Source organism: Stenella coeruleoalba (genome assembly GCF_951394435.1).
Source record: "Stenella coeruleoalba genome assembly, chromosome: 18".
NCBI classification, from domain to species: Eukaryota; Metazoa; Chordata; class Mammalia; order Artiodactyla; family Delphinidae; genus Stenella; species Stenella coeruleoalba.
Window position 1 is genome coordinate 3,234,131 of NC_137164.1, and position 25,661 is coordinate 3,259,791.

At 48.8% G+C, this 25,661-nt stretch overlaps 1 protein-coding gene across 4 annotated transcripts in view; it reads right to left on the minus strand.

The window, feature by feature from the left end:
• The window catches only part of AMER2 (APC membrane recruitment protein 2), a 75,587-nt gene extending 58,271 nt beyond the window's left edge, over positions 1 to 17,316 (minus strand). For 3 of the 4 annotated variants that reach the window (XM_079903425.1, XM_079903424.1, XM_079903426.1), the window contains exon 1: positions 13,481 to 17,316. In XM_079903425.1, the coding sequence (XP_079759551.1) occupies positions 14,096 to 16,012 (1,917 nt within the window). In that variant the 5' untranslated portion in view covers positions 16,013 to 17,316 and the 3' untranslated portion in view covers positions 13,481 to 14,095. Of the gene's footprint in view, positions 1 to 6,681; positions 8,443 to 13,480 lie in introns of those variants that run through there. The other variant, XM_079903427.1, reaches the window with a different exon arrangement.
• Between the last annotated feature and the right edge of the window lie 8,345 nt (positions 17,317 to 25,661).

Genomic DNA, 25,661 nt, shown 5'->3' on the forward strand with positions numbered 1-25,661 from the left:
TGGACTGTGGAGCCCTGCTCCCTGCCCTGTCCAGCCCAAACTCCACTCACAGCCCTACCCTTCGCCCATCAAATGGGCAGCAGATGCTGGGTCACCTTGCCTGCCCTTTCTAGCACTGCAGGGGGTCCCAGGTTTGTGGGTACCATGTGCTCAGGCCTGTGGGTACCATAGGATGATGTCAGGACCCCCATCCTCTGCCCCAGCCATACTCTAAGGACCCCCAAACCGGGGTGCTGGCGAGCCACTCCAGGCCCTGCCAGGCTGCCCAAAGGGCTGAGGAGATCAGGTCCTCCCAGTAGACCTCTGAGTAATATCCAGTTAAAGCCATAAGCAGTGAGTGGAAAAGTAAGTCTTTAAAAGCTCAGAGAAACAGCCTCCTAAAATGACTCAGATTCAAGTGTAGCTGGTCCATCAGTTAGATATATAAGCTATGAGAATGGAGTATCAATTTTTATTTCTTTCATTATAGATAATAGAATAAAAATAATTTTTAAAAAGGTTTTATTTGGGCCTGTTGGAATCAAGCCTTCCTTTTCACCGTGTCCCTGCAACACTGCAATCCGCTTCTGATGCTAGCCACGCAAAGTGAGCATCGTTTCGTGCCCCCTCTCTGCTCACCCACCAGGAGGCTACCCTGAGAAGCCTCAGTGCCCAGGGATTTGACTGGGGTTTCATTTCATAGGCATAAGTGATTCAAGCATTGGCCATGTGGTTGAACTCAATGTCCAGCCCCTTCCCCTCCCAGGAAGTCAGGAGGTCAGCTGATATCACATGGCTCAGAGCCGCACCCCTCCAGTCACACAGCCGGTCTTTCTGGGTGACCATCCTAGTCACCTCACTAGCGTAAATTCGGGTGTGGCTGAGAGACCCACCATGAACAGCAAAGACACTCCTATAACTCAGGAAATTCCAAGGATTTCGAGGTTAATTCCCAGGAAGCAGGAACAAAGACCAAGCAAATTCTTTATTATACAACAATCCCTGACAACACTAGTTTATCAGTACAAAACTCTCAGGGCAAGCCTCCCAGAAAAAGCAGATGTTATATGGATTTTCCCCTAAAGGAGAACAAATGAATTGCTGGGAAGGTAATTCTGGGCTAAAGGTCAGTAGGAAAGAAGGTTGTTAAGAGAACAAAGAGCAAAGATGGTAAGAAGAAAGAAAGATTTCGACCAAAATACATAGTCTGAAAAGAAGTGATCAAGTAAAAGATGCAAGTCCTTGGAATGGGAGCACTTAGACCACAGGGAAAAGGGTGGAACCAGCTAGGGTTTCGCCTCTTATTGCTGTTTAAAGACCTACAGGTGGAGGGTTATCACAGTCGGGAGACAAACACCCTGGAGCAAAATGCTGGGCTTGGAGCAGCCAGTGGACAGGCTCCCCACTCAGAAGAAATTCCCTGACACCCACTGACCAGGCACGTCCTGGTGAGTGTGGTCATGCATCAGGCCAAGAATGAGAAAACAAGATGTGACAGGAGGCTTCTGAAATGCAGTCCCGTGGGCAGAAGCAAGATTTAGACGCTTGTTAAGAAGCACATTACCATCTGGAAATAAGTATGAGACATACACCTATGAGAAATTGGTGTCTTCTGGGAAACACTAAGGTGCTAGCCACCGACAAAGATCTTTTTAGATTATCATTCTGCTCTTGCCTGCCAACGTGGAGGGCCTGGTAGACAGAGAAAGACAAGAAGCAAAGATGTCAAATGTGCAGGCCTTCGTTTTCTTCAAAGTGAGAAGCTTGAGAAATAACTTTACATATGTGTGAATTTTTTTCAGCGTATAATTCTGCACAAAAAGGAACAGACCATTTCCCTAAAGTTTGAGACCTTGATTGTGTGTCTGTTTGGTATCTTCTTCACTAAATATTAATTGCTTCCAAACATCTGGACATTTGGTAGCTGTAGACCCAACATTTAGAGAACTGTTTTTTTCACGTAAATCTTTATTTCCCTAAGTGAGGAGGAAGAATATGATTATTAAACCTCTTAACAAACACATCACTATTTCATCCATTCTAAGATGTGCATTTTAACAACTTACATCTCTAAAATTGGGCGCTTCTCTCAATCAGTGGTTTCTTACAATGATAACTGCCAGCACTTTTTTCTTCCTTCACGATATAGAAGAGAATGGTGTACCTATAGCATCTTAGATTGGATGAAATATGGTCAACTGCTTAAAAGAATGTTACGAGACAAAATGTTTTAAGAAACCCAGTGTCCACAACATTGCAAATCAACTATACTTCAATAAAATTTAAAAAAGAAAGAAACCCATTGTTCTAAGACCTTGAATGTTTCAAGAACATGACAGGATTTAGTGTTCGGATTCTGGATTTGTTAAGGAACCTTAAAAACTGCCTTAGGCATGTGAATCCACAGCTTTGAGATGTCACATGCTTCTCCTTAATCTCTTAATGTGGTGAATTATTTTAATAGACTTTTTTTAAGGTGAACCATATTTGCATTCCTGGAATGAGGATCGGTCTTACAGACGACTAGATTTCGGTTTTCCAACAGCTTATACAGAAATGCTAATTCCATGATGGAGAGATGTCTGTAGTTTTCCTCTCTTGCTGATGGCAGACAATGCACTGAGGGTTTCCCTCCTTCTAGGAAAGAGGTTGGGTTGGACTGAAGTTATCTGATGACTAGAAGTTTGGTGGCGCACCCATTCTGCCATCTGGTTTTATGGTGTTGCTTTGTTTGGAAAGGCAGGAAGAGGTTTACCTGCCAATTCAATGCCTCTCACAGTTTTAGGACTCCTTAGGTTATTTCTTCTCAAGTCACTTTTGGCAATTTTTTTTGGGGGGGGGGAATTTGTATATTTTGTCTAAATTTTAAAACCCATTGGCATAACTTCTATAGCATTCTTTATCTTTTTATCTCTGCTGCAGCTATAGTTACGCCCATCTTCTCATTCCATACCTTTCTTGTATCTTCTCTATTTCTTTCTTAATAAATATTATTAGATATTTTCCCCCCAAAATCAATGTTTGTCTTTGTTCACCCACTTTAGAGTATTTTTGTTTTCTGTCTCACTACTTTCTGTTGTTGTCTATATTACTTCTTACTTATTCTTTCTATAGGTTTATTCTTTTTCTAATTTTTCTTACAGTTGATTAAAATGGGTTCTTAACTCATTAATCCCCAGCTTACTTTTTCCTAATCTAAGCATTTTAGGCTATAAAATTCCTTCTAAGTAACCTTTAGCTACATTTCAGATTTTAACATACAATGTTTTCATAATGATTACTCCTAATTGTTTTCTAATATTTATACTCATTTCTTTGATCCATAAGTTGTTGAAAGGTGTATTTTCTAAACATTTGCAAATGTATGGGGTGGCTTTAGTCATCTGTTTACTGATAATTTCTAGCATAGTTGTATCGTAGTCAGAGAAGATGTTCTGTATGGAGCTGATGTTTTTGAAACGTGTTAAGACTTAGTTCGTGCCTTAGGATGTGGTCAGTTTTCGTGTTTCATTTGTACTTGAAAAGAGTGTGGATTCTCTAACTGTTTGGTCCAGGGTTATATATGTGTGCAAATGTGTCGCTCAAATCTTTATCTTTAAAGATTTTGTGCCTGCTCGATCTTTCAATTACCAAAAGAAGGTCTACAAAATAGCCCTTCTGCTTTGACTGCGGATTTAAAGTCTCCCATGTGGCCCCAGCTCATTCTTCCATGTTCTAGGCCTCCAGGCATCAGTAGTTACAGCTGGGGATTGCTGGCCTCCCTTCCTGGAGAGCTCAACTGTGCATTTAAAGAAATAAAAATTAATTTTGTCAGGCATTGGTAAGTATTCTGTACAAGAAAAAAATTTAACTCTATCCAACCTTCTGTTGCCAAAAACACTTAAGATCTCTAAACTTCCCTTTTTCACCGGAAAATGGAAATCAGAATAGGTTGGCGTTCCCTGGGAGATGACTCTGAGACACAGATTTGCACGGGCAGTTAACTGGGAAGTTACAGCAACCTTAGCAGCGGGGCCAGTGTTATGTCTCACCCGCACCCACCACGCCTAGCACACAGCCCAACACATTAAGTTCTAGATATTTGTTGAGCTGAACCAAAGCTGTGAATCCATTTACTGCCACACGTGATGGATATGACGTGTTGTCAGATGGACAAAGCTTGAAGAAGCATGTGACCTCGGGCCCAGGACCACGTGAACACCTGCCAGGGTCATGCCTGAGCTGCCCACGAGGACCAGAGACATCTAAGAAGTGGCTCGCTCCACCAAACAACTAACCCAAAACAGAGGCGGCTTCTGGCATGAGAATAACCACCAAGGACTCTGAATTAACTTCTAAAGGCCACCTTCACCCAGGGTGCAGGGCTAGAAAGACCTCAGGAGCTGAGAAGGAAACTAACCTCTCAGATCCTAGGACTAGAAGCCAGAAAAACACAGAAAAGCTGATCTGAAATGGGGAACCATCTCTGATGGAGCCCAAACACTCTTTGGGGCTTCTCCCCAGATTAACAAGGACAACGGGCTCTGTCGGCAGCCCTGAACCCTGGTCTTCGCCCAGGCGCCTTCTTTCTTGGGGACACCCCTCTCCCCACCCCACCACGTGTCACCCAACACCCCTGCTGGTCATGAGCACCAACATGCCCTCTGCAAGTGCAGGGCCTAGTGGAGGGAAGGGTTCCAGGACACTTTTCCACTGCTCTGTTCTCTTGGGTTAGATTCCTGACACAGTTGCTTTCACGGGACTCTGAACTTGCAGCCTGAAGTTCTCCCTACAGTGAAAACAGCATAAAAGGTAAGGATTGTGGACACCCTGAAAATCCGCTGAGAAGCCCACACCAGAGGCTGACACCCATCCAGTCTGTCCAGAGCGGCCACCAACCCCCTCGATGTCGGAATAGATGGTGTGTCTCTGGCCTGGCCAGAGATGAGATGCTCTGAGTTTGAGAGCCATGTTGTATGAAAACGGTGTTATCCTTAAGCCCCAGAATCCCACATCCCAGGGCAGGGCGATGCTCACTGGGGGGGTGGGGAGCATTCAGGAACTGAGACCAATTCAGAGCACAGGCCTTGCTCAGCCGTTGCTTGAAACGGCAGAAGAAATTGCCCTTGAGCTTAAATTATTTCCTCTCTCTCAAGCCCATACAGTTACTTTTTTTTCAGATGGAATGCACCACTGATTTCTCTCCACTGTACTGAGCCCCCCGGCTCTCTGCCTGAGGTTCTGCGTGCACCAAGTCTTACAGCCCGTTGTTTGGAGTCTAGGGCAGGAAGCCGCCTTCTGACTTGACTACCATGGTGTCTGATCATTGCTCTTGAGGCTGCCAAGACCCCACATACTCAGCTGGTATCCATGACGTCGTCCCCTCGTCTCCCCTAAGCACATGCAGGCTTTTCATTTCAGAGTAATGAGTCTCAGAGTAACACATTTCAGAGCCCTCTACTCCTCAGCACACTTCTCTCTCTTCACCAATCCGAGAAGTTTGATTTACCTCTACCTACATCAAAGCAAGTTCTCTGTCCAAGAGTATTTCAACTCTAACCCATGAAGTTTTAATGTTTATAAATACCCCCTTCTTAAAAAGCAAAAGGAGCTCAACTAACACATACAAAAAATACACTATGTCTTCAACTCCTATCTTTCTGAAAGTTAATCATGGTACGAATACCCTGTAAATTAAATCTCCTTATCCTCCTTGTATAGAGCAGGAAACTGTGGCTCAGAGAAGTTTGGGAAACTGCCTGGATTCACAGAGCTGGTAAGTGTCCAAACCAGAATTCAAACCCAGATTCTGTTTGGTTGCCAAACTCGGTCTCTTTTTACCAACTTCGCCACCTCAGAGGCTTCAGGAAAGTCATGGCATCCCTGGGCTTTAGTTTCCTCGTGGCCTCATGAGTGTGTTATTGTGAGGTGCCTTCTGTGTGAATTCTAGGAAAAGCGGGGAAGAGGAGGGACGACATGGGCTGGGAAAAGGGGGAGCCAGCAAAGGCGTCCAGGTTTTGTGAATCTCTTGTCTCACTATTTGTGGTTCTATGTCCATTTACTCTACCTCTTCTCTGTACAAATCAGATCTCCCTTTGGAAGTTTATGCTAATCAGGTTCTAAAGATAAGTACGAGTTTTTTCTTGTTATTGAAGAGAAATGTAAGTAACTGCAGTGTGGACAAGCCCATTCTCGGGGAAGTGACTTCCAGACAATCTAGGCAGACTCCAATTCTTACTTTTCAAACAAGATGGCGCAATCTCATTATTCTTCACATTAGGTTTCAAAAGTACTATGGATTTGAATTATTAGACAGATGAAGTGAAAACAAGCCCCCCCAAACAAAACAAAACAGAAAACAGCTCTTCAGAAAGACTCCAATTCACTGCTTGCTGCAGTCACACACAGCAGGCGAGTCCAACTCAAGGAGAGTTATAAGGAACAGAGATTTTCTGAGTAAACGGCTCAGAAATCAGATCAGAGTCAGAACAACGAACAAGCTTTTCCAAAGGCACCTGCTCAAAGCAAACAGTAACTTTTCACCTGTTCACAAAGTATGGAAAGAAATACGGGCCTCCTGTTGGTCAAACACACACACACACACACACACACACACACACGCACACACACACACACACACAGAGTCATTATCATCATTAGTATAAATTCTAAAACTTGAAGAGGCTGGAAATAAGATTTATCCTGGAAGAATAACCACCGACAGAATTCACAATCAATGTAAAGGAGCAACAAAATTTATTGACTGAATTAAACACTACATTTCAAATGGCAGTGCTGTAGTTTCATTTTAAGATGTTTGAAAGAAGAAAAGTGCTAATTAGTCCAAGCTTCTTACATTCATTAAAAGAGTGACTATCAAAACCAGCAACATGCACGGTGATACATATGCACGAAATGGAATTATATCAACAAATATACAAAATACCCAAAATAAAATATTTACAGGTTTAAAAATATAAACATTGGTTCATCTATCCCATTAAACCACTGGAGAGGAGAAAAGAGAAAAGACCCTATTGCTATTTAGAACCCTTTTTGAAAACAAGTCTTAAAAACATAGAGTAATTTTAGGAGACAATTTTTGATGTTTGGGGGGACTTTAACATTCTATTATAAAAATAATATCTATAAACCTACTAACAACTTTCCTCCTGTGCACAAAAATAATACAGCCAAAAGTTTGTCCTCAGAGACATGCCTGACTTTCAGGAAAACTAATTCTAGAAATGGAGTTTCTCATTTGGGTTTTCTTTGTCTTTGTTTTCAAATAACCTGCAATTCCCTATATTACACTGAGATATTTCCGATAAATAACTTGGGCAAAACCTGAAGTTAGCAATGAGCCTGGTCCGTAGCTGGAGTCCATTAAAAAATGACAGGAATTTACTTTGTCTATAACATCTAAACCATTTTCCCCGATATTCTTGGTAAAAAGATCAGATCTTCCATGTTCAGTTAAATGTATCCTGGAAGCAATGAACATGCTAGATATTATTTTGTTAGAGTTTCTCCTCCTTTATTTAGAAATAACTGTGTAGCGGGGGATTTGTGGTTTGTAAGGTAGTTATTTGAGGAAGTTTATTAATTCCTCCAGGCTCCCTGGGTCCATTTCATCTTATGACATGATAACAAGTATTTCCTGTGTGTCACTTCAAGACCCTTGTATAATCTGACCAGATATTTTTAGTATTTTCTTTTTTAGTGTATTAGTCATCCAGATAGGGATCTGAGAAAGTTTATTATGCCTCTAATAACCAATGACCTAGGCTGTATTTTATTAAAAATCTATCTTCTCACATAGAGCAGAAAGTTACTCTACCCAATTACTGAATAATTTCCAAAAATAAGCCCAGTTTACAATTCAACACAATGATCATCTGTGACTGAATTCTTTCACTGCTTCTCATTAAAAAAGCATTTCATCAAGCGTGGGTAGCCCGTATATGAATAAAACGCTTTTGTAGGTTTTTATTATTGACAAAGCAGTCATCAGATTATAAAATCTGTATGCAGACCTGCTAGCATGTAATAATGGGTGACTATGGCCCAAATTTTTGACTGGTCAGGTGTGGGGAAAAAAAAAAAAAAACCCTGCTAGCTCTGAGATCTACCTTTCAGGCTTGCAGGTACAAAAGGCATCAAATAATTTTTTTAAAAAACCAAGTTCACTTTTAACTGAAATAGTTGTCACTTTAATGGTATCCACCATCATAAAAATCTGGTTTGGTTCTTGCGGTTCAGAATTTTGATCAGTTTCTTACCAAATCATACAAAAATTGAATCACATGGCTAAAAAAAAAAGGTTTATAATTAAAGCACAAGCAGGAAAGTTATATTTCTGGTTCATATTCCGTCCACTGCTTGCTAAATGGGTGGCTTCGGACAAGGTATTCTACCTTTTCGTTATTTTCTTCCTCTGTAGAACAAAGCCGAGCCCCACCTTGCCTGGTTCTCGTGGACAGACTGTCAAAGAAAACAGGGCATCATCCCAGCTCGCAGTAAACACACAGCATAGGTTAGGCTAGTTCACTTAAATATAAAATACTCAAATTCACAGTGACTGACTTATAGGTGTGCAAAAAATATTAGCTGAATGAATGAATGAATCAGAAAATCTAGGCCAGGATTCAATGGTCGGAGACAGAACATGGGATGCGCTACTTTCCAAAGAGCCAGGAGCTTGTCTCTGCAGTTCAGAGCTGTGTCAAGGCGAGGCGTCACGGAGCCAGCTACTATCTCAACAAACAACCCGGGACACCCAGAACCAGCTTGGGCTGGGCTTAAGGTAGAAAAACAAGTGAAACGTGCTCGACGTGACTGAAATCCTATCAGGGCAGAGGTATCATCATGACAACAGAAGAGATGTCTGTCTACACTTTTGAAGTTAATCCTCAAAAGGCAGGCTCCCTCCAAAGCAAGGCAGACTGTTTGCCTCTGGAACCCAGCAGCAGCCTTCCCCCGGGATGATGTGAGTACCAGCGTCTCAGACACAAAACCGACTCTCAGCTGCGGGACAGGGGGTGGCTTTTTTCTATTGCAAGTGAGCTGGTGATGAGATTTAGCAGCTCTTAGCTCCTGTAGGACCGTAAGTCACTAAAGAGTGTCTATCCCTGTCCTAGGTGAAGAGAGAGAGAGAGATGGATGGATGCATGGATGGAATGAATGGGGGAGAAACAAACCAAAAGGATGAATTAAATATGCTCTGTGAGGGAGACAGTATTACCTAACCCACATGGCTGTGAGAGGGCTAGGTAAATATTTGTTAAACTCCTGCAAGGGGCTGACACGTAGTAAGTACTCAACACACGTTAATCCTTGTTGTAATTACTATTCCTACTCTTAGAGGAATTTGTGTGACTTAATCTACACCACCCTTGTTCAATCTCACCCCACCCTGCTCCACCCCACAGACTATCAGCAAAAAATACAAAATAAAAGTAGGTAAAATAAAATAAAGGTGTTTTTAATGAATATTAAGAATGTCTGATTACAGTACAGCTACTTGTGAGCTCCAAACTGAACGCGTTTTTATTAAGCATGAGATCCAGTATATGCCCTGTGAATATGTGTTGCGCTGAATTAAAGTAAGTATCAGTCATGAAATGTGCCCAGTTGCAGTTCTGGAGGCTTAGCGGCTATTTTAACCTTTTGTTTTGCAGCTTGAGAAGGAGCTGCTTTCCATAATCATGAAACAACCATTCTGAATCAGTCCTTAGAAGCATTATCTGCAGGGAGATAACATCTTTCCTTGTAAGTGGCTATTGTTACAACGGAAGAACTGTCTCATCTCCGTGGTCATCACAGTGAAAAGGCTGTAAGAAGCCATCCAGCACGGCCATCAGAGAACCTTCAGAGCAGCATGGGGTCGCGGAACGGGCGCCTGCCCCGAGGAGGGACCACATGGCCACGGCACCTGACACTGTTACAGCCTCCTCTCTTCACCAAGTGAATGCCAGCCTCTGGCTTTCCCACCTGAGAAACCAAGCTGCCATGCTAGCCTTTGGCTCCTGAACTGCTTTATAAACGTTCGTGCGTGGAGAATTGAAAATTCCTAAATAAGAACTGTGTTGTTTATCCCTTGGTCTGCCTGGCCAGGGAGAGGGAAATGGGCTTGGGCCGGGTATTTGGGTTTCTCCTCTTATTTCATTCAGGTACTTCTAATGGGCCGTCCTCAGTGGTGGAAAATAAGAGGCAACTGTGGTTCTTTTTCCATATGTTTAAGGGCATAAACTTCTTGGATTAATTCCTTAACAGTGATAGGGGAGCTAAGTGCGAGCGAATGTAGAAGCCAAGCACAGGGGGCCGCGTCCAGATAGTCCTAATTCAGGAGAGAAATCAGGAACGACTATAAACGGGGACTGAGTTCCACCGTACGAATGTCAAAACAGGCAAACGTCCTGAGCAGCGTCCCAGTACTGCTACCTGAGGGCACCAGGCAAACGTGATGGACACCGAGGGAGAAGACAGCATACGCTCACTAAAAGATCTCTTCATACACAGTTAACAGTAAAAGGTTGCTGAAAATCCCTCTGACAAAGACGTAAATAACGAAAACTTGGAAAGTCCAGCCAAAGGCGTCTTGGTCCCTAACGCCACCTTTTTACCTTGACAACTGTGTAGACAAAGGGTTATATGAATATGCATGGGAGTGCCAATACCTGAACACTGCTTCTGAGATTAATGAATAAACCCTTAGACTCCTAAGTCATCACTTCCATAGATCTCACACACTTTGTATTTAAATAGGCAGATGATTTGTGGGAAATGGAGCTAAAGGAAGTCCTTAACAGTCTACATTCCATTGTTGTTATTAGGTGAAATAACACAAATCTATTTCCTCTTGCGATTACTCAAAATGCTACAGGGCTAATGGAAGCATGAAAGCATTAGTACTGAAGCACAGTGGCCCAAGTAACACTGCCCAGGTAACGCAGACACTGAAGCCAGGCTGTCTCTGCGCAGGGCTATTGAGCTGACTGACAAATTCAGGGCCAACAGTCGATGTGGCTTTTTCCTATAGAATTTGGCCAACTCTGACTAAAGGGACTTAATCAACCAAGTATCTCAGAAACACAGATACACAGGAAAGGTGTCACCAGCACCACATCCAATCCTTTCCTTAAAAAATCAGTAAATATGGCCAAATTAGACAATGCATTAATATTGGGTTGGCCAAAAAGTAACATCTTACGGAAAAACCTGAACAAACTTTTTGGCCAACCCATAACAATTGGAATGTAAATCCATTAAAATCCTAGGAAACAATCTCCAGGAACATGAATGAGAGAAAGTAGCCCTTGGTACAAAAAGGCAACTACCATCCCCTGTCTGCGGTTGGAAAAGGTTAAGACACACCTCCCTGTACTGGTCTTGATTTCCCATCAAGTGATTGAGGCCATTTAATTCATTGCCTGAATCCTTCATTTGACTGGTGTGGGTGGAATTCTTAGAGATAGAGTTAAAAAAACAAAACAAACAAACAAAAAAAAACCATGGAAAATATATGGAAAAAAGAACAAAAAAGAAAATAGTTTAAATCTTGCATAAGTGGTTCACTGACAGGCAGGGGGAAAATAAAGCAAATGTTGCTGACATTTTCCTTTACTTATAAAAACAAGACACAGCACAGTGGGGTAAATGCAGGAGTCAGTCCCAAAACTGTGAGTGGAAGCAAAAATACTTTGTTCCAGTGCTTACAAAACAGATAAGTAGGTTGCCTTTACCATTACAATAGCCTCATGAGTCCTTCAGGGCCTCCTACCGTCCCTGTGCGATTGAACAAGTGAACAGATACAACTCTGCCATGGATTCATGCAGGGCAGACCCTCCTAACCCCTGCAAGAAGATGCACAGGAAGAAAATAAAGATCCTTTGTCTACAGCTAGGAATAAAATGTATGTTCTTCCCATTCACCGGGGGGAAATGAATGTATCTGGAGTCTAAGTAGTACTCCCAGCGTTGAATCATATTCAAATCCCTTTCTCAAGACAGAACTAATTTCTAAAACATCTCCAAGCGTACGGTGAACGCCTTTGTCTGTTAGTTGCACACAGCTGAGTGCATGAGCACGTGTGAGTGTGAGCCGCTTTATGAATTCTTGGTGGTGTGTTCAGAGTGCTTCAGGCTATGTCTGCCTATCAGACCTCATCTACAGACATAAGGAAATTAAATATTAAAACACTACTTTAAAATCACATTAAGGATCTGACATGACACAATAAAAGCCAGTAATCTGAATAATAAAGAGATTTAGCCAATCTCTACCACCTCTTCTAATTGAATCACTGCATATTTAAAACGGGGAACAACCTGCTTTGTGCTACTGGCCCGGATCTGTATTCCTCTGACATCTGTTTATTTTGTTATTCCTTTCATATTATTAAAATAAGCTTTCATATACTTAACTTGCCTTTTTCTTTCCTTTATAAAACAGAAAACGAACTTAAAAAACGGGTACTACCAGTTCATTACTCAGGGAATCTCTCTGGAAAATGACAGTTAGAGAGAAGTGTGCGTGTCTCTTACGTGTGTGTATTTTCACTTGAATATGTGTAATCTTCCCGATACTGTGAATCACCTCCTAGTAGAAGCTCTGGTCTTTTGATTAAATACACTCAAATACATTTCAAAGAGGATATTCTATAATCATTAGCCCCTAAGAGCATTCTAGGAACGGCTTCAGTTTATCATTCAAACTATCGAGGCATATGGTAATGCTTTCTGAAATAAATATTTCATCTAAAATAATAGAAAACACACATATAAGTCAACCACTTTTCAAAAATAATCTTGGCACACAATGTTTATGATACATAAGCTTCCCAGTGTCATATTCTGAACATATGTGGCTCAGTCCTAAGTCTATAAAGCAGACGTCAAATGACAGGAGAAACTACATTTTCTATTGTTTTTCTTTATGTGTTCCTCGTTTTGGACTCCCCATACTGAGAAACGGTTGAATCCAAAATTGTTATAACCAAGGTAAAATCTCTGAAAACCAGGGTCTGGGGTGAGAAACAGACTCTTAACCCAAGACAAGGCAGAATCATTCCTTTGGGACATCAACACAATAGAGTTTTTTTTCCTGCACTGAAAGCCAGAGAACCCACATAAAACAAAAACAGAATTGCTTCCGCTTAGAGTACATAAAAGACCACCAATGGTTTGGGAACGGTTATCGTGTCTAGCTATGAAACCAGATTTTAAACTCGAGGTTAGTGACAGATTATAAAAGGTTGACAGCTGGATAATCTGTAAAATATGCATCATGTACACATGAAAAGGTTACAGTTTATAAACGCTAAAACACTGTGTCTGTTGGCGTTTAGTGCAATCTTTTCCTGATCTTGATCTCTGCACTGGGTGGAAAAAAAAAAAGGGAGGGAAACCTGCTCTGCTGAGATTTTTTTTTTTTTCTCTCCAAACAAATGATCTAAATAAACCCACCAAATCCAAACTCTCCTTGATCGTCCTAGCGGTAGATAAATACCTATTTGCATACCTAGCAACTGAAAGTACCGGGGGTTTCTGCCAATCAGCGATGCTTCCGCTCATCAGGTAAATTATCTGACTCAGCTTTGTAGATGTTTTCCACACAGTGATACAGCAAAGGGTCCTTTTTTTTTTTTTTTTTTCCTGGAAAGGAAAAGGAAAAGAAGGAAGGAAAGTGTCAGGAAGAGGAGGGCTCCTCTGATTCTCCCCATGGTTCCTGCAGGCCCGCTGGACACCGGCACAGCCAAACATCATGGCGTGACGCTTCCTTAGATTGGGTTAAGTTCTGTTTTCTGCAAAGGCAAGTAAAGGTGACTTCCTAGCGTTCAGTGCATTAAAGAAAAAAGAAAGAAAGAAAAAAAAGATTTTTAAAAAGGTAAAAAAGAAAAAAAAAGTGCTTGAAAATAATTCTCAGGGACTTATCTGGAGGGGAAATCCCGCGTGTGGCATTCCCCTGCCTGGTGTATCCTGCCCCTGCTGGCGACACAAAGACCTCCTTGGTCCAGGCTCGGAGCAGGGACGGTCCGAAAGGCCTTTCTTTGAGGGGTGCAAAACTTGCTGCAGTGGTTTCCGAGGAAAGTTGTGTTCCTCGACAAGCGGCCCCTCCACCTCGGCCTCGGAGACCTCACAACTTTTTGGCACTGTCGTGGCACGCCGCGGCCCGGAGGGTGGTCCCGGCCAAGCCCCGGCTGCTGACCCGGCGGACCAGCACCTTGGACACCGGGATTTTGGTTCTGGGTAGCTCGCTCCTGGTTGGTTGCTGGTGCACCACCGCGTGGCTGGGTGGAAGGTTCGCGAGGTGCTTGATGCTGATCGGGATCTTGGAGTCCTTCAGCAAGCTCCCCGGCGTTCGCAGGGCACAGGTGACGGTGACCGGAGACACGGGCTTTAACCGGGACGAGCAGGACGTGTCCTCGGCGGCGGCGGGCAGGGCCGCGGGGCTTCCATCGGGCTCGGCGTAGAGGTCGTAGAGCGCGTCACCGCTGTCGCTGTCCCGGGGGAGGCCCGCCTTCCTCACGCCGCCGCCCGAGCCGTCCTCCCGCGGCCCGGGGGTGGGGGAGTCCCAGTAGCCCTCGTCGCTGTTGGGGACGCCTTCCTGCGGCTCCTCGTCCGGGTGCTTGGGCTCCTCCTTCGGCTGGAGCTCCGTGGGGAGCCGGTGCAGCCTCCGGCGCTTGACCGAAGACGCGTCCTTGGCCCCCTCGGCCCGTCTGGCGTCCTTGGGGGTCTCGGGGGCCACCTGCGCTTCGGGCGCCGCCGCCGCCGCCGGGGCCGCCCCCTGCTGGGGCCCCGGGCCCTGGTCCTCGGTCTGGGAGAGCATGTCCCAGAACTCCTGCAGGTACGAGTCGTCCGCCTCGGCCGGGCTCGCCATCTCCTCCCCGCCTCCCTGGTAGGCCACCACGCCGGGGGGCTTTTGGGCGGGGCCCGGCTGGCCCGGCGCGGGGGCATGCCTGGCACAGCTGGGCCCTGCCTCGTCCTCGGGGTCTGCGATAATATCTCCGCAGCCTGTAAGAGAGTCAAAGCTTTTCAGTGAAGTCACGTCAGAGAACATCAGACAAATACGATCGGCCGATGGGTCGGAGGGTGGATCGGCCGAAGAAGGGTCGGGGGCGGCGGGCGCGCGTCCGCCTTCGGAGTCGGGCCGGGGCGCAGTCTCGGCCGGCGCGGCCCCGGGCCCCGCGGCGTCCTCGGCCGGCCGGCCCTCCCCGGCGCGCGGCTCGGGCTCGGGCTCGGGGGGCGCGCGGGGCCGCTCGGCGCGCCCGGGTCCCGCGGCGCCCTCTCCCGGGGCGCAGGCCGGCTCCGGCTCCCCCGCCGCGGGCTCACCTGCTGGCTCCGGCTCGCGCGCGGCCGCGGGCGCCTCCTCCTTGACGCACTCCAGGCTGGCGGTGAGCGAGCCCGGCCGCGCCAGGCTGCCCTGGGCCCCCGCGCGCCCGGCCGGCGCCGCATCCTTGGGCCGCCGGTCCTTCCTGCGCCAGCGCACGCCGCCCAGAAGCCCCCGCAGCCCCCGCTTTTGTCTGCCGCCGGCCTTGCCCGCGTCGGCCTGCTCCGCCCCGCCGCTCTCGGGCCGCCCGTTCTTCCGCAGGAGCGAGAAGAAGCTGTGCGACTTGGCCACCGAGCCGCCGGCCGCCGGGCCCGCGCCGCCCGGGGCCGCCCGGGGGGCCGCAGGGCCCGGCCGCGCCCCGTCCCCGCCGCCCGCGCGCGGCTCCTCGCGGCGGCCGCCCTCCAGCGCCAGAGCCTCGGCCAGCCCGTCGTGCGTCCGGCTGCGCACCAGCCCCGCGGGCCCCGCGCCCTTCCCGTCCCCTTTGTTTTTGACCCCGAAGATGCTAGGCATCGCGCCGCCCGGCTTCCTCTTCTTGAACAGTTTGAAGGCGGCTCTGTTAATCTTGCCCGACGGCGGCTCGGCGGCCGGCGGCTCGGCGGCGCGATCACAATGCAAGTCCATGTCTGCCGCGAGGGTCCCGGCCGCGGCCCGCGCCTTCCTCCGGCGGCCCCCCGCGGCCGCGCGCCCGCCGCTGACAGCCGCGCCGCGCCCGCCCGTCTCCATGGCGACGCAGCAGCCTGGCGTCAGCGCGGCCACGCCAGCCCGCTGTCAGCCGCGCTCTAAATCAACCCGAGCCGCGCCGCCGCCGCCGCCGCGGGAGGAGCGCGCAGAAAAGACCATCTCTCCTCCCGCCGGGGCTTATATAACGCCCTAACCCACTTCGCGTCCGGCTCGGCTTTGTGCTGCAGCTCTTCTGCGGCGAGAGCGGGCGGCGGAGCCTCCTCGAGCTGATTGCAGAAATTAGAGCCGTAATCTTGCAATACAAATTCCATCCAGTCTCACCCACCTTCAGATTCCTCCTCCTGATCGCTCTTTTCAGAAGCCCAATCGTGGATCGCAAAATGCCCCCGACTGGACAAAGAAATCCAACCCAACACAAAACACTGATTTCTCTAACCACCGGCCCCGGACTTCATGACTCCTCATGCCTTTCCCACGCCCTGCATGTCCGTTTTTATCATTTGGGTACCAAGCCCGGCGGGCACGGAGGATGTCTGTTTACATCTGTCTTGTCCAGGGCTGAGCACAGCCTCCGGGTCGATGGGGAACCTGGATCACTGAGGTTCAGATTCTTGCTACAAAAGCATCGGCCATCAGTCAGATACCAGTAAGCAACTCTGCAATGAAAGTGCAAGTTCCCTGGGGTGGAAGTTGACTGGTCCTTTGGGACAACCTTGGCTTTTATCCCAGACTCCAGCTACTGGGGCTGAGGTCACAGAAGACACCACCCAGTCTGACCGAGCTGAGGACGGAGGGCTCGGTTTGAGGTCCACTCCACAGGTGGTCCTTGGAGTCCAGGGTCTACCCTCTCCTTTTCCATCCAGCGGGACACATGCGTTACTCCTGCCCCTGCTGCTGCAAGCCCCGTTCACCACCTCCCAGGACTGTCCTGCAGTCCTCTCCCCTGTGGGGCAAGGAGAAGCCTGGCAGTGTCCCTGAGTGCCACTTGGTCTGGCTGCTCGGTCTGGGAAAAAGGAAATCTTGTCCCAGGGAACAGCCCCATGCGGGGATCTCTGCTATGAAAGTGGCTGCCAATTTGGAGAAGCTGTGCCTACACATAATCTATGTTTCATAGTATTTAATAATACGTGATAAATATGTAATAATAGTAGTTATTACACAGTATTTATTGTTATTCATTAAATATTACTTAATAACACGTGGTATTTACATATACACAAATATCCATCTTTCCCCTAATCATCTTGAGCTTTGTTTTTTGTGCACTACTCAGAAGCCTCAGAAACCCCAACCCCATGGACTGAACTTGGAGCGTTCATAATAATGGTCCATAATAACATGTGGACCATTGCAGCTTCTGTAGCGTGGAACACGGTGTGAATTTAGGCCTTGGGGTTACTAGTTGTGTAGTTGCCCTCTTCTGTTGATTTCGACCAAAGACACTCTTTTAAAATTGAGAAATCAGAGTTTGGATTCAGGAAAGGGTTTTCTTCCCAGCTCTCTCCCACTATTTGCATGCATCTCTGCCAGGACAGACTGCAAAGCTGAGACCAGACAGACTTTTCCCAGTTCGAACTGACCACTTGCCCTGATGAGCCAGAGTCCTCATTGCCATAGGGAGAAAATAGGTATGAAGCACCATAAAGAGAAACCCATTTGTTATTTCTTCACAGCCTCTTGGGGGACATTGAAAACCTCTCAATTCTTTTACACACACCATGCAATTGCTTAGCTACGTGGGTTACTACAGAACTGTAGTAACCCTGGAGTGGAAGGCTAAATGAACTCTTTCATAAACTCTTGCAGGGTCTGAAAGAGCTGATGACTGGAATCAGAAGGAAATGAAGTGGTCTATAGAAACTCTCCCCTTCCCCATCCCTGAGCCTGAGATTTGGGAGAAGGTGGACCTGCTTTTCCACTGGAGAGCTCTGATCTCACAGGACGGACCGAATGAGTCTCATTTACGTGAGAATCCTTGGGACCCCAGGAAGAAGTCTGGCCAGGACTTTGGGATGGACATCATTCCTTTAGGACACGGAACCTAACGCAAAGAGAAAGGGACAAGCAGTCTTCAGCCTAGGGCAGGTGCCCTGGTGGTCCTGAGGTGGAAGGGAGCCCGCCTGCAGGAAGCATCCAAGGGCCCCGGGGAAGGTGAGCTTTAGAAGCTGTGGTGTGGGTGGGGACCCGCAGATGTCCTCCAGCCCAAGGGCCTGGTTACGGGGACCAAGAGAGAAAAGAGGGAGGCCAGCTTACAAGGACTTCGCCAAAAGGACCGACAGATGGGGAGACCCTCCGGCCACTCGGAAGGGTGATGGTTAGGGTCCAATCATGCTGGTGGGTGGCAGACTGAAGTCAAGGCCATTGTCACGAATCCCTGCAAAGGCTTCTCACACCTTACATTGCTCTTCACAGGCAAGCGTGGGGACGCAAAGATTGCACAGAATGGTGACTGCTTCTCTGAAAGACAGATCGTGACCGTGAAGATCATTTACCAGAAGCACCTCTGTTTAGGTTATGCTTTCTTCTCTCATTCTTTCTCCTCCAGCTTGCCACTGCCCCAAATTTAGAGAGTGAACAGAAAATTAGAGGAGAAGGGAATAGAGGAAGCGTCTCTGGGGCTTCAGGGTAAAGCTATTCCAAAATGGCGGGATGCCTCACAAATGTACACAGCGCGTGCCTGCTGCTGGAGATGTGTGCACGCTCGTCTTTTCTGCACAAGGCAGTGCGTGCCATTGGAGGAGGATCATCAAAACAAGAAAACTGGAGAAATGCATGAGGAATCACTTGCGAGCCCACCATCACCACCACCATCACCACCACCATCACCACTACCACCAGCATCATCACCACCACCACTATCATCATCACCATCACCACCACCACTATCATCATCACCATCACCATCAACTGCTTTCTCAGGTGTCTTCCAACCAGCCTGTCCCTTGCCTTTGTCCTAAGATTCCTGAGGGGAATTTTCCATCTCAAGGGAACCACCCAGAACATAACGTGGAGAAGGCGGGGCTCCAAGCTGCCCTTCAAGCCACGGTGTGGCTGCCAGAGGAGCTGCCCCTGCAACAGCATCCCCATTAAGGAGACCACGGGCTCTACTTTAAATTTGCTTCAGGTCTTTAAAGGGATAATGTTTAATCAATGAAGTCTGGAAATGATGCTTGACTTGGGACCAATACCTCCCATCCTCAGACCACTTAGCTGCTCTGGACCCCAGCCCCACTGGAAATGCCAGCTCCCCACTCCTGTCCATCTGTACTCCCACCCCCACGATTATTCTCCAGGGCAAGCGTCAGAAGCCCTGTGATGTAAGTGAAGACCTCAACTGTGCTCCAAACCAAAGTCCTTGTTATGGGGACTGTTAGGAACAGCCCCAGCTTTGCGAGCCTTGACCCTCAGCCAGCGTCTACTCTGTCCACAAATCCCAGGCCTGGCCCTGCCCTCTGAGGAATGCTGTGGGCCTCGTACAAGCTGAGACCACAAGAAGTGGTGCACAGTTGCCAGGAGAGACCCGAGTGGGTGCCCCTTGCAGGGAGCCTGGCCAGGGGTTACCGTGCCCTCCTTCCTGGGGAAGGGGTGCCGTGGACCAGGGCCGGGAGGATGGGGACTAGAGGGACCTCAGCACAGCAGGCCCCAAGCTAGATTGAAGGTCTTATGTTTTCTTTTTCATACTTTGATTCCTGACTTTCCCGAACATCAGCTTTCACTGTGGGTTAATAGCTGTTCCGGGTATATGTGTATTCAGAGGAGGAACTCATTTCTAACGAGTCGCATGCAGGTGTAAAAAGCCCAGCACGACGTGTAATTTCCCACATTAACCCGGTGCACAACTGGGGCTGCTGAGGAGAGAGAGCTCGTCCCATGAGGAGCGAGAACCCACGTGGGTTCTGCAATGACTGGGAAGCTCAGTGCGTGAGGTGGTCTGGGCTCAGCAGGTCATCACTCAGAAGATGTCACTCGGCCTGGGCCCCATGGGTTTGTACCTGGATTCTGGGGCACAGGGGTGTGCAACAGGAGACCAAATAAGAGCAAAATGAGCGCTTCTCTGCAATGCCGGGGATCCGGGCGCAGGGGCCATGCAGCAGCTGGCAGTGCTGCATTTGGGCAGAGGCCATGCCTCTCTGGTGGCTTCTGGTGATGGCTGCAATCCTGGTGTCCCTCGGCTTCTAGACACGTCATCCTAAACTCTGCCTTCACCTCCATGCAATGTTGAACTTACACCTTAGTCACACCTACAAAGACCCTGCTTCCAAATAAGGTCGCATCCACAGGTGCCAGGGGTTAGGACTTCAACAGATCTTTGTGGGGACACGATTCCACCCTCAACAAGCATCCTTGTCAGCATGGTGATGGTACCCCTCCCCTCCGTCCCTCAGCGCAGTCACCAGTGCCCTCGACACAGACACCCACGTTGGTGGGCTCAGACTGGGCGTGGGTGCTCCAGCAAGTGGGGGCCCTTGGCAGATTTCAAGGTCATGGGAAGCACTTCTGGAGTTGCCAGCAATGAGGGGACAGTACCACCGCCAGCCAGAGTGAACAAGAAAGAAAATGGGGGCTTCCCTGGTGGCACAGTGGTTAAGAATCCGCCTGCCAATTCAGGGGACACGGGTTCGAGCCCTGGTCTGGGAAGATCCCACATGCCACGGAGCAACTAAGCCCGTGCACCACAAGTACTGAGCCCATAAGCCACAACTACTGAGCCCACGAGCCACAACTACTGAGCCTGCGAGCCACAACTACTGAAGCACATGCACCTAGAGCCCGTGCTCTGCAACAAGAGAAGCCACCGCAATGAGAAGCCCGTGCACCATAACAAGAGTAGCCCCTGCTCGCCGCAACTAAAGAGAGCCCGTGCACAGCAACGAAGACCCAATGCAGACAATAAATAAATAAATAAATAAATAAATAAATAAATAAATAAGAAAATGGGGGTGGCTGCAAGGACTAGGTCCTGACATCCATCTGTGAGATCCTGGGGTCTCTCGGGATTATCCAGAGGGGACGTAACTCAACGGTTCCCTTTTCTCCTGGTCTGCTACCTGGGTGGAGCTACTCAGAAAATATTCCATCCCCAAACTAACACAACATTGTTAATCAACTATACTCCAATATAAAATAAAATGTTAAAAGAAAAAAATATTCCATCCCAGATTGCAGAGTAGGGCGGTGTCTCTCCAAGCTGTCGGCACCAAGGTGGCCGCAGGGAAGCCAAAAACAGGCAGAATGAGGTCAGGTAGCAGAAGGCGCGTGGATAGACACCAGGCCCCGGTCACGGATGAATGCACATTCGGGAAGGCCAGACTCAGCCGCGGGAATCATGTCATCTTAGCAGGGACGCTAAGCAGAACCAGAACCCAAGATGTGGGCCCACAGGTGTTAACAGGAGGCCAGGCACCGGAACTCTCCAGCGTGAGCCGGAGAGGCTGCAAACAGCCACAGAAGCCCAAGCACCCGGCCGCTCGGTGTGCCTCTGTCCTCTCAAAGGAGCTCCACTCCGTATCAGCTTCTCCACAGGAAGCAGCACCACACACAGGGCTGGTTCAGCCCTCTCAGCAGGCAGACAGTGCGCAGGAACCGCCTGCACGGCTCAGGGAGGTCAGGGAGGCGCTCTGCCCAGGCACCGCCTCATCACAGCCACGCAGATGCCTGAGGGGTTGCTGGCTGCCTTTCCCAGCTACTTCCCTTCAGACTCAGAGATTCGAGAAAGTTGCCCTGCTTCCCTGCCCCGCCCCATGTCATAGCACCTCCCCCCCCACCCCCGCTGCTGCAATGGCCCAGGGACACACACAAGGGCGCTCACCTTCCTAAGCCCGTGGGGTGTCTCAGCCCCACTCCTTTGGGGCTGACCTGGAGGCAGTGTTAGCCATGGGCTACAAAGTGTATTTTGGACTTCAATAGGTGAGTCTTCCCTTTTTTCCTGCATCTCTGCCTACCTACGCTAGTCTAATTTCCTGGCCCTGTCCCATCCCTAACCCCCTACACACAACACACAAACACACTCGCTCTCATGTCTGTGTGTTCCAACAAGTCTGAACATAATCCCTGATACGTATTGTCCTGCTTTGAACCACTGGAGCTCGGATGCTAACCATCTGGGACAGTACTGTCCTCCCCTCGCGCCCCCGTACAGCTAACGAATCATATGCACCCCGTGGTGGCTGGGACCCCAGCTCCTCTGTGTCTCTCTGAGCTGCAGCAAATTGCCATGGTACATCACAAATGGTCAGGCAGTTTTCTATGTAGTGTCAGTCCTTGTGGCGCCCCAGGGCCCACCTCCCAGAAGTGGACCCTGACTTTTGGGAAACGAAGGTGGTGATGAGAGTGAAGAGTGTGGTTCTTCCCCTGCAGGTGAGTAGCTCCATCACCTCAATCAGAGGCTGATGCCTCGCTTTCTGGGGCCGCCATCTCCCCCTTCTGAGTCTCGGGGGCTGCTGGGTTACTTCCCTCGGTTATTCTAAGGTGTTAACTTGGAATTGTGCTGGCTTCTAAAACAAACAGATCCCCCAGTATAATGACTCAACCCAGCGGAGGACTGTTTCTTGCTCAACCCCCAGTCCGGGGTGAGTGTCCAGGTCAGTGGAGTGGGTCGCATCCACGTGATCAAGCACGCAGGGTCCCAGGCGCCACGGCCCCGTGTCTCCCCGGGGTCCTGTTGCCATCTGCATCCAGCTGACGGAAGGGAGAAGAAACCCTGGGAGAAGCTTTGGCTCAGATGTGGGGCATTTCACTTCCTTTCACGTTCTGTTGGTGACACCTAGTCATATGGCCGCATCTAGCGACAGAGAGAGTGGGAAATTCCGTCGGATCCGTGCCTGGCCGCATTCCTACGACTGGGGAAGGAGAGAAGAGATTCGAGCTGACAGCTGCCCCAGATCCACCCACCCTGCAGCCACGCGGGGAAGGGAGTTCCCCCCCGGGGTTCACCTTCCTTCCCACCTCCTCTTGCACAAGCCGGCGTCTTAGATCCCAAGACCTCTGGGTCCCCAACTCCATCACCCACGTCCAGCTCTCTCATACCCTGCAGCCTTCTCCTTCAAAGAGAATATTTTCTGTTTAAGGCAATTACATTACATACATGTGATGCTTGTAATTACAAACATTACATTCCAATGTTTGAAAGAGACCGAATTCACCACCTGCCCATGGTTACTGCCACCTCCAGTACCTTAGGAAGGGCCTCCAGGTCACCTTAGCTGTGTCCATTTGCATTTAACGGAGCGTCTACCGTGTGCTGGGGGCTGGCATGAAGCAAGCACGATGCCAGCCCTGGATGCTGACCAGAAGACGCGTCACTGTGACACTTAGTTCAATGTGAAACGCTACCACCTGGTCAGACTGACAGGACCTTGTTCCCTCCCAGGTGCTGGGCCGGTATGACGGGGACATGGCAGCTTACACGTTAGATTTTTCTCCTTTGGAAAAAAAACCAAACCCTATGTTTACCTCCACGATGGGTTAATCCCCAAACGGCAGGCTTAGCTTGTGCCCAGATGCTGGCCACCTCCTGGGCCTCCTTGCTTTGGGCTCAGCCCCTGATCCGGCTTCACGCAGCTCCCATTTGTGTTTCCTTTGCCATCCACCACTACAAGGGTACTTTTTTTTCAAAAGACAGACATCTCAGCAGATGAATTCATTCTGGGATGTTTCCCAGACACACACCAGTGAGCTCATTAGCCCAAGCTAATACCAGGAGGCTTTCTTTCCCCCCTCCCTTTTTTCTTTTTTTCTTTTTTTCCAGTTTGCAGCAAAGCACAGAATCATGTGATCTCCTCGCGGCTCTCATTCCTGTCTGTTCAGGGAGCGGGGACTAAAATCACCCTCGGGGAGGGAGGGCTGTGCATTCTAAACACGCCTGCTTCTTCGGAGTGTCTGCTTTTGTTTAGGGGAAGACAGAAGCTCACACAGGAGATTTCTAGGTCACCTACTCTCTGCTCTAATGAAAGAAAAGTCATTACAACAAGCAAAAACCGTGGCCTGGGCTTCTTGGAGTGCCTTGTCTGATTAGCCAACGATTACAGCTCAGACGAGGCAGGGATGAACCCCCAAGGTGGCACAGATGGGGCACACTCTGAAAGTACCCCCTGGGGGCCTTCAGACTGAGTGGCAAAGTGACCACCTGTCCCTGTCTCTTGGGTCAGTCTGTCCTCGTTTAGGGCACCAGGACTGCTGCCCTTGAGGCCCATGTGTGGAGAGAGTGAACCGCCCCAGCCTCACCCAGGGCCCCTGTCCCCCTGCTTCTCTCTCCCTATCTTGTGCCCTGCCCTAGAATGACCTGGTAAGAAGTGTTCAGCTGAATTGCAAGCGACTTTGGGGTTGTTATCTCTCGGGGCCCTTGGGACCAGGGCTGGGACACTTTATCAGATCGGAACGGACAGGAAGTTTTCCCTGCCTTTTCCCATCACACTGGCCCCAGCTCACCCAGGCCTCCCTTTCTCTGTGAACTTCTGTGTGGGCAGCTCCTTTCTTGGCCTCCGTGATTCAGGGGCTACCTGGGCTATTTCTTTGTCTCAGAAGCTGGAGAGAAGTGAAAAGAGCTATGTTCTGTGTCTTTGTGCCTTTTCGGCCCTGCATTTGGGGAGGTCGGGACAGTCTGGACAAGGTCTGGGCAAGGAAACCCAGAGGTGAGGGCCTCGTGGTCCAGCTGTGACTTCACAGGCAGGAATGGGCTGCAAGCAACCCCTTCAGTAGTGAATACACCACGTGGCTCTTCAAGGCCTTGATCTTACAGAAGTGGTGATGCCGGCCTCACGAGGAGCGGCCCAGGAACACTCGTGGCTGATGGGAAGGCATTACGGTGGATCAGATGCGTTGGCTGATCTCAAAATTGTAACGACTGAGCGGGATGAGGCCTCTTTCTTATCTGTCGACTCAAGAGCAGCGCATGGAGCACACTGGGCACCTCCTCCAGCAAGGTACAGCCCCCGCACGGCGGGACCGAGGACCTCGAGCTCCACGCCCGGCCAGCAGCTGCCTATGCGTGACTGGAAGGCTCCCAGGGGAGGGGTCTCAGCACCTCCCGAGGCAGCTCACTCTGCATCTGCATGATTCCATTGGAGACGTTTTTAATAGAGTTGGATTATTTTGTACCTTCACAGCTCCCATTCCTCCCTCCTCGTTCTACCCCAGGCTTTACGGAACAGTGATTGTTCCAAGTGATTCTCATGCACTAAATTATTTAATCCCCACAGTCACCACGTGAGGTGGGCCCTCCCTGATTTACAGAAGAAACTGGGACAAAGAAATTAAGTGATTTGCTCCAGATCAAATAGCCAGTAAGTGGCCACGCAGCTGGCTCCAAGCCTACGTTCCCAATCACCGTCTGGTATACTTATTGCTGAACAACATTCCTCTCCAAAATGTCAGTGGCTTAAAACAAGGACCATTTGATTTGCTCGGAATCCTGTGTGTCAGATGTTTCGGCAGGGCTCAGCTGGGCAGATCTTCTGTCCCACTGGCACCAACTGAGGTCCCTCGAGGACCGAGGTGTGATGGCAGCTAGAACTGGGATGTGCAGGTGGCTTCACACACCTGGCACGTGACAAGGACAGCTGACGTTCCACATGGCTGTTGCCAAATGACCAGTGTGTGCTTCTTTTCATGACAACTGGACCCCAAAAGCAAGTGTTTCAGCCTGCAAAGGCAAAAGCTGCACACCTGCCAAGACCCAGAAGTCACCTGACAC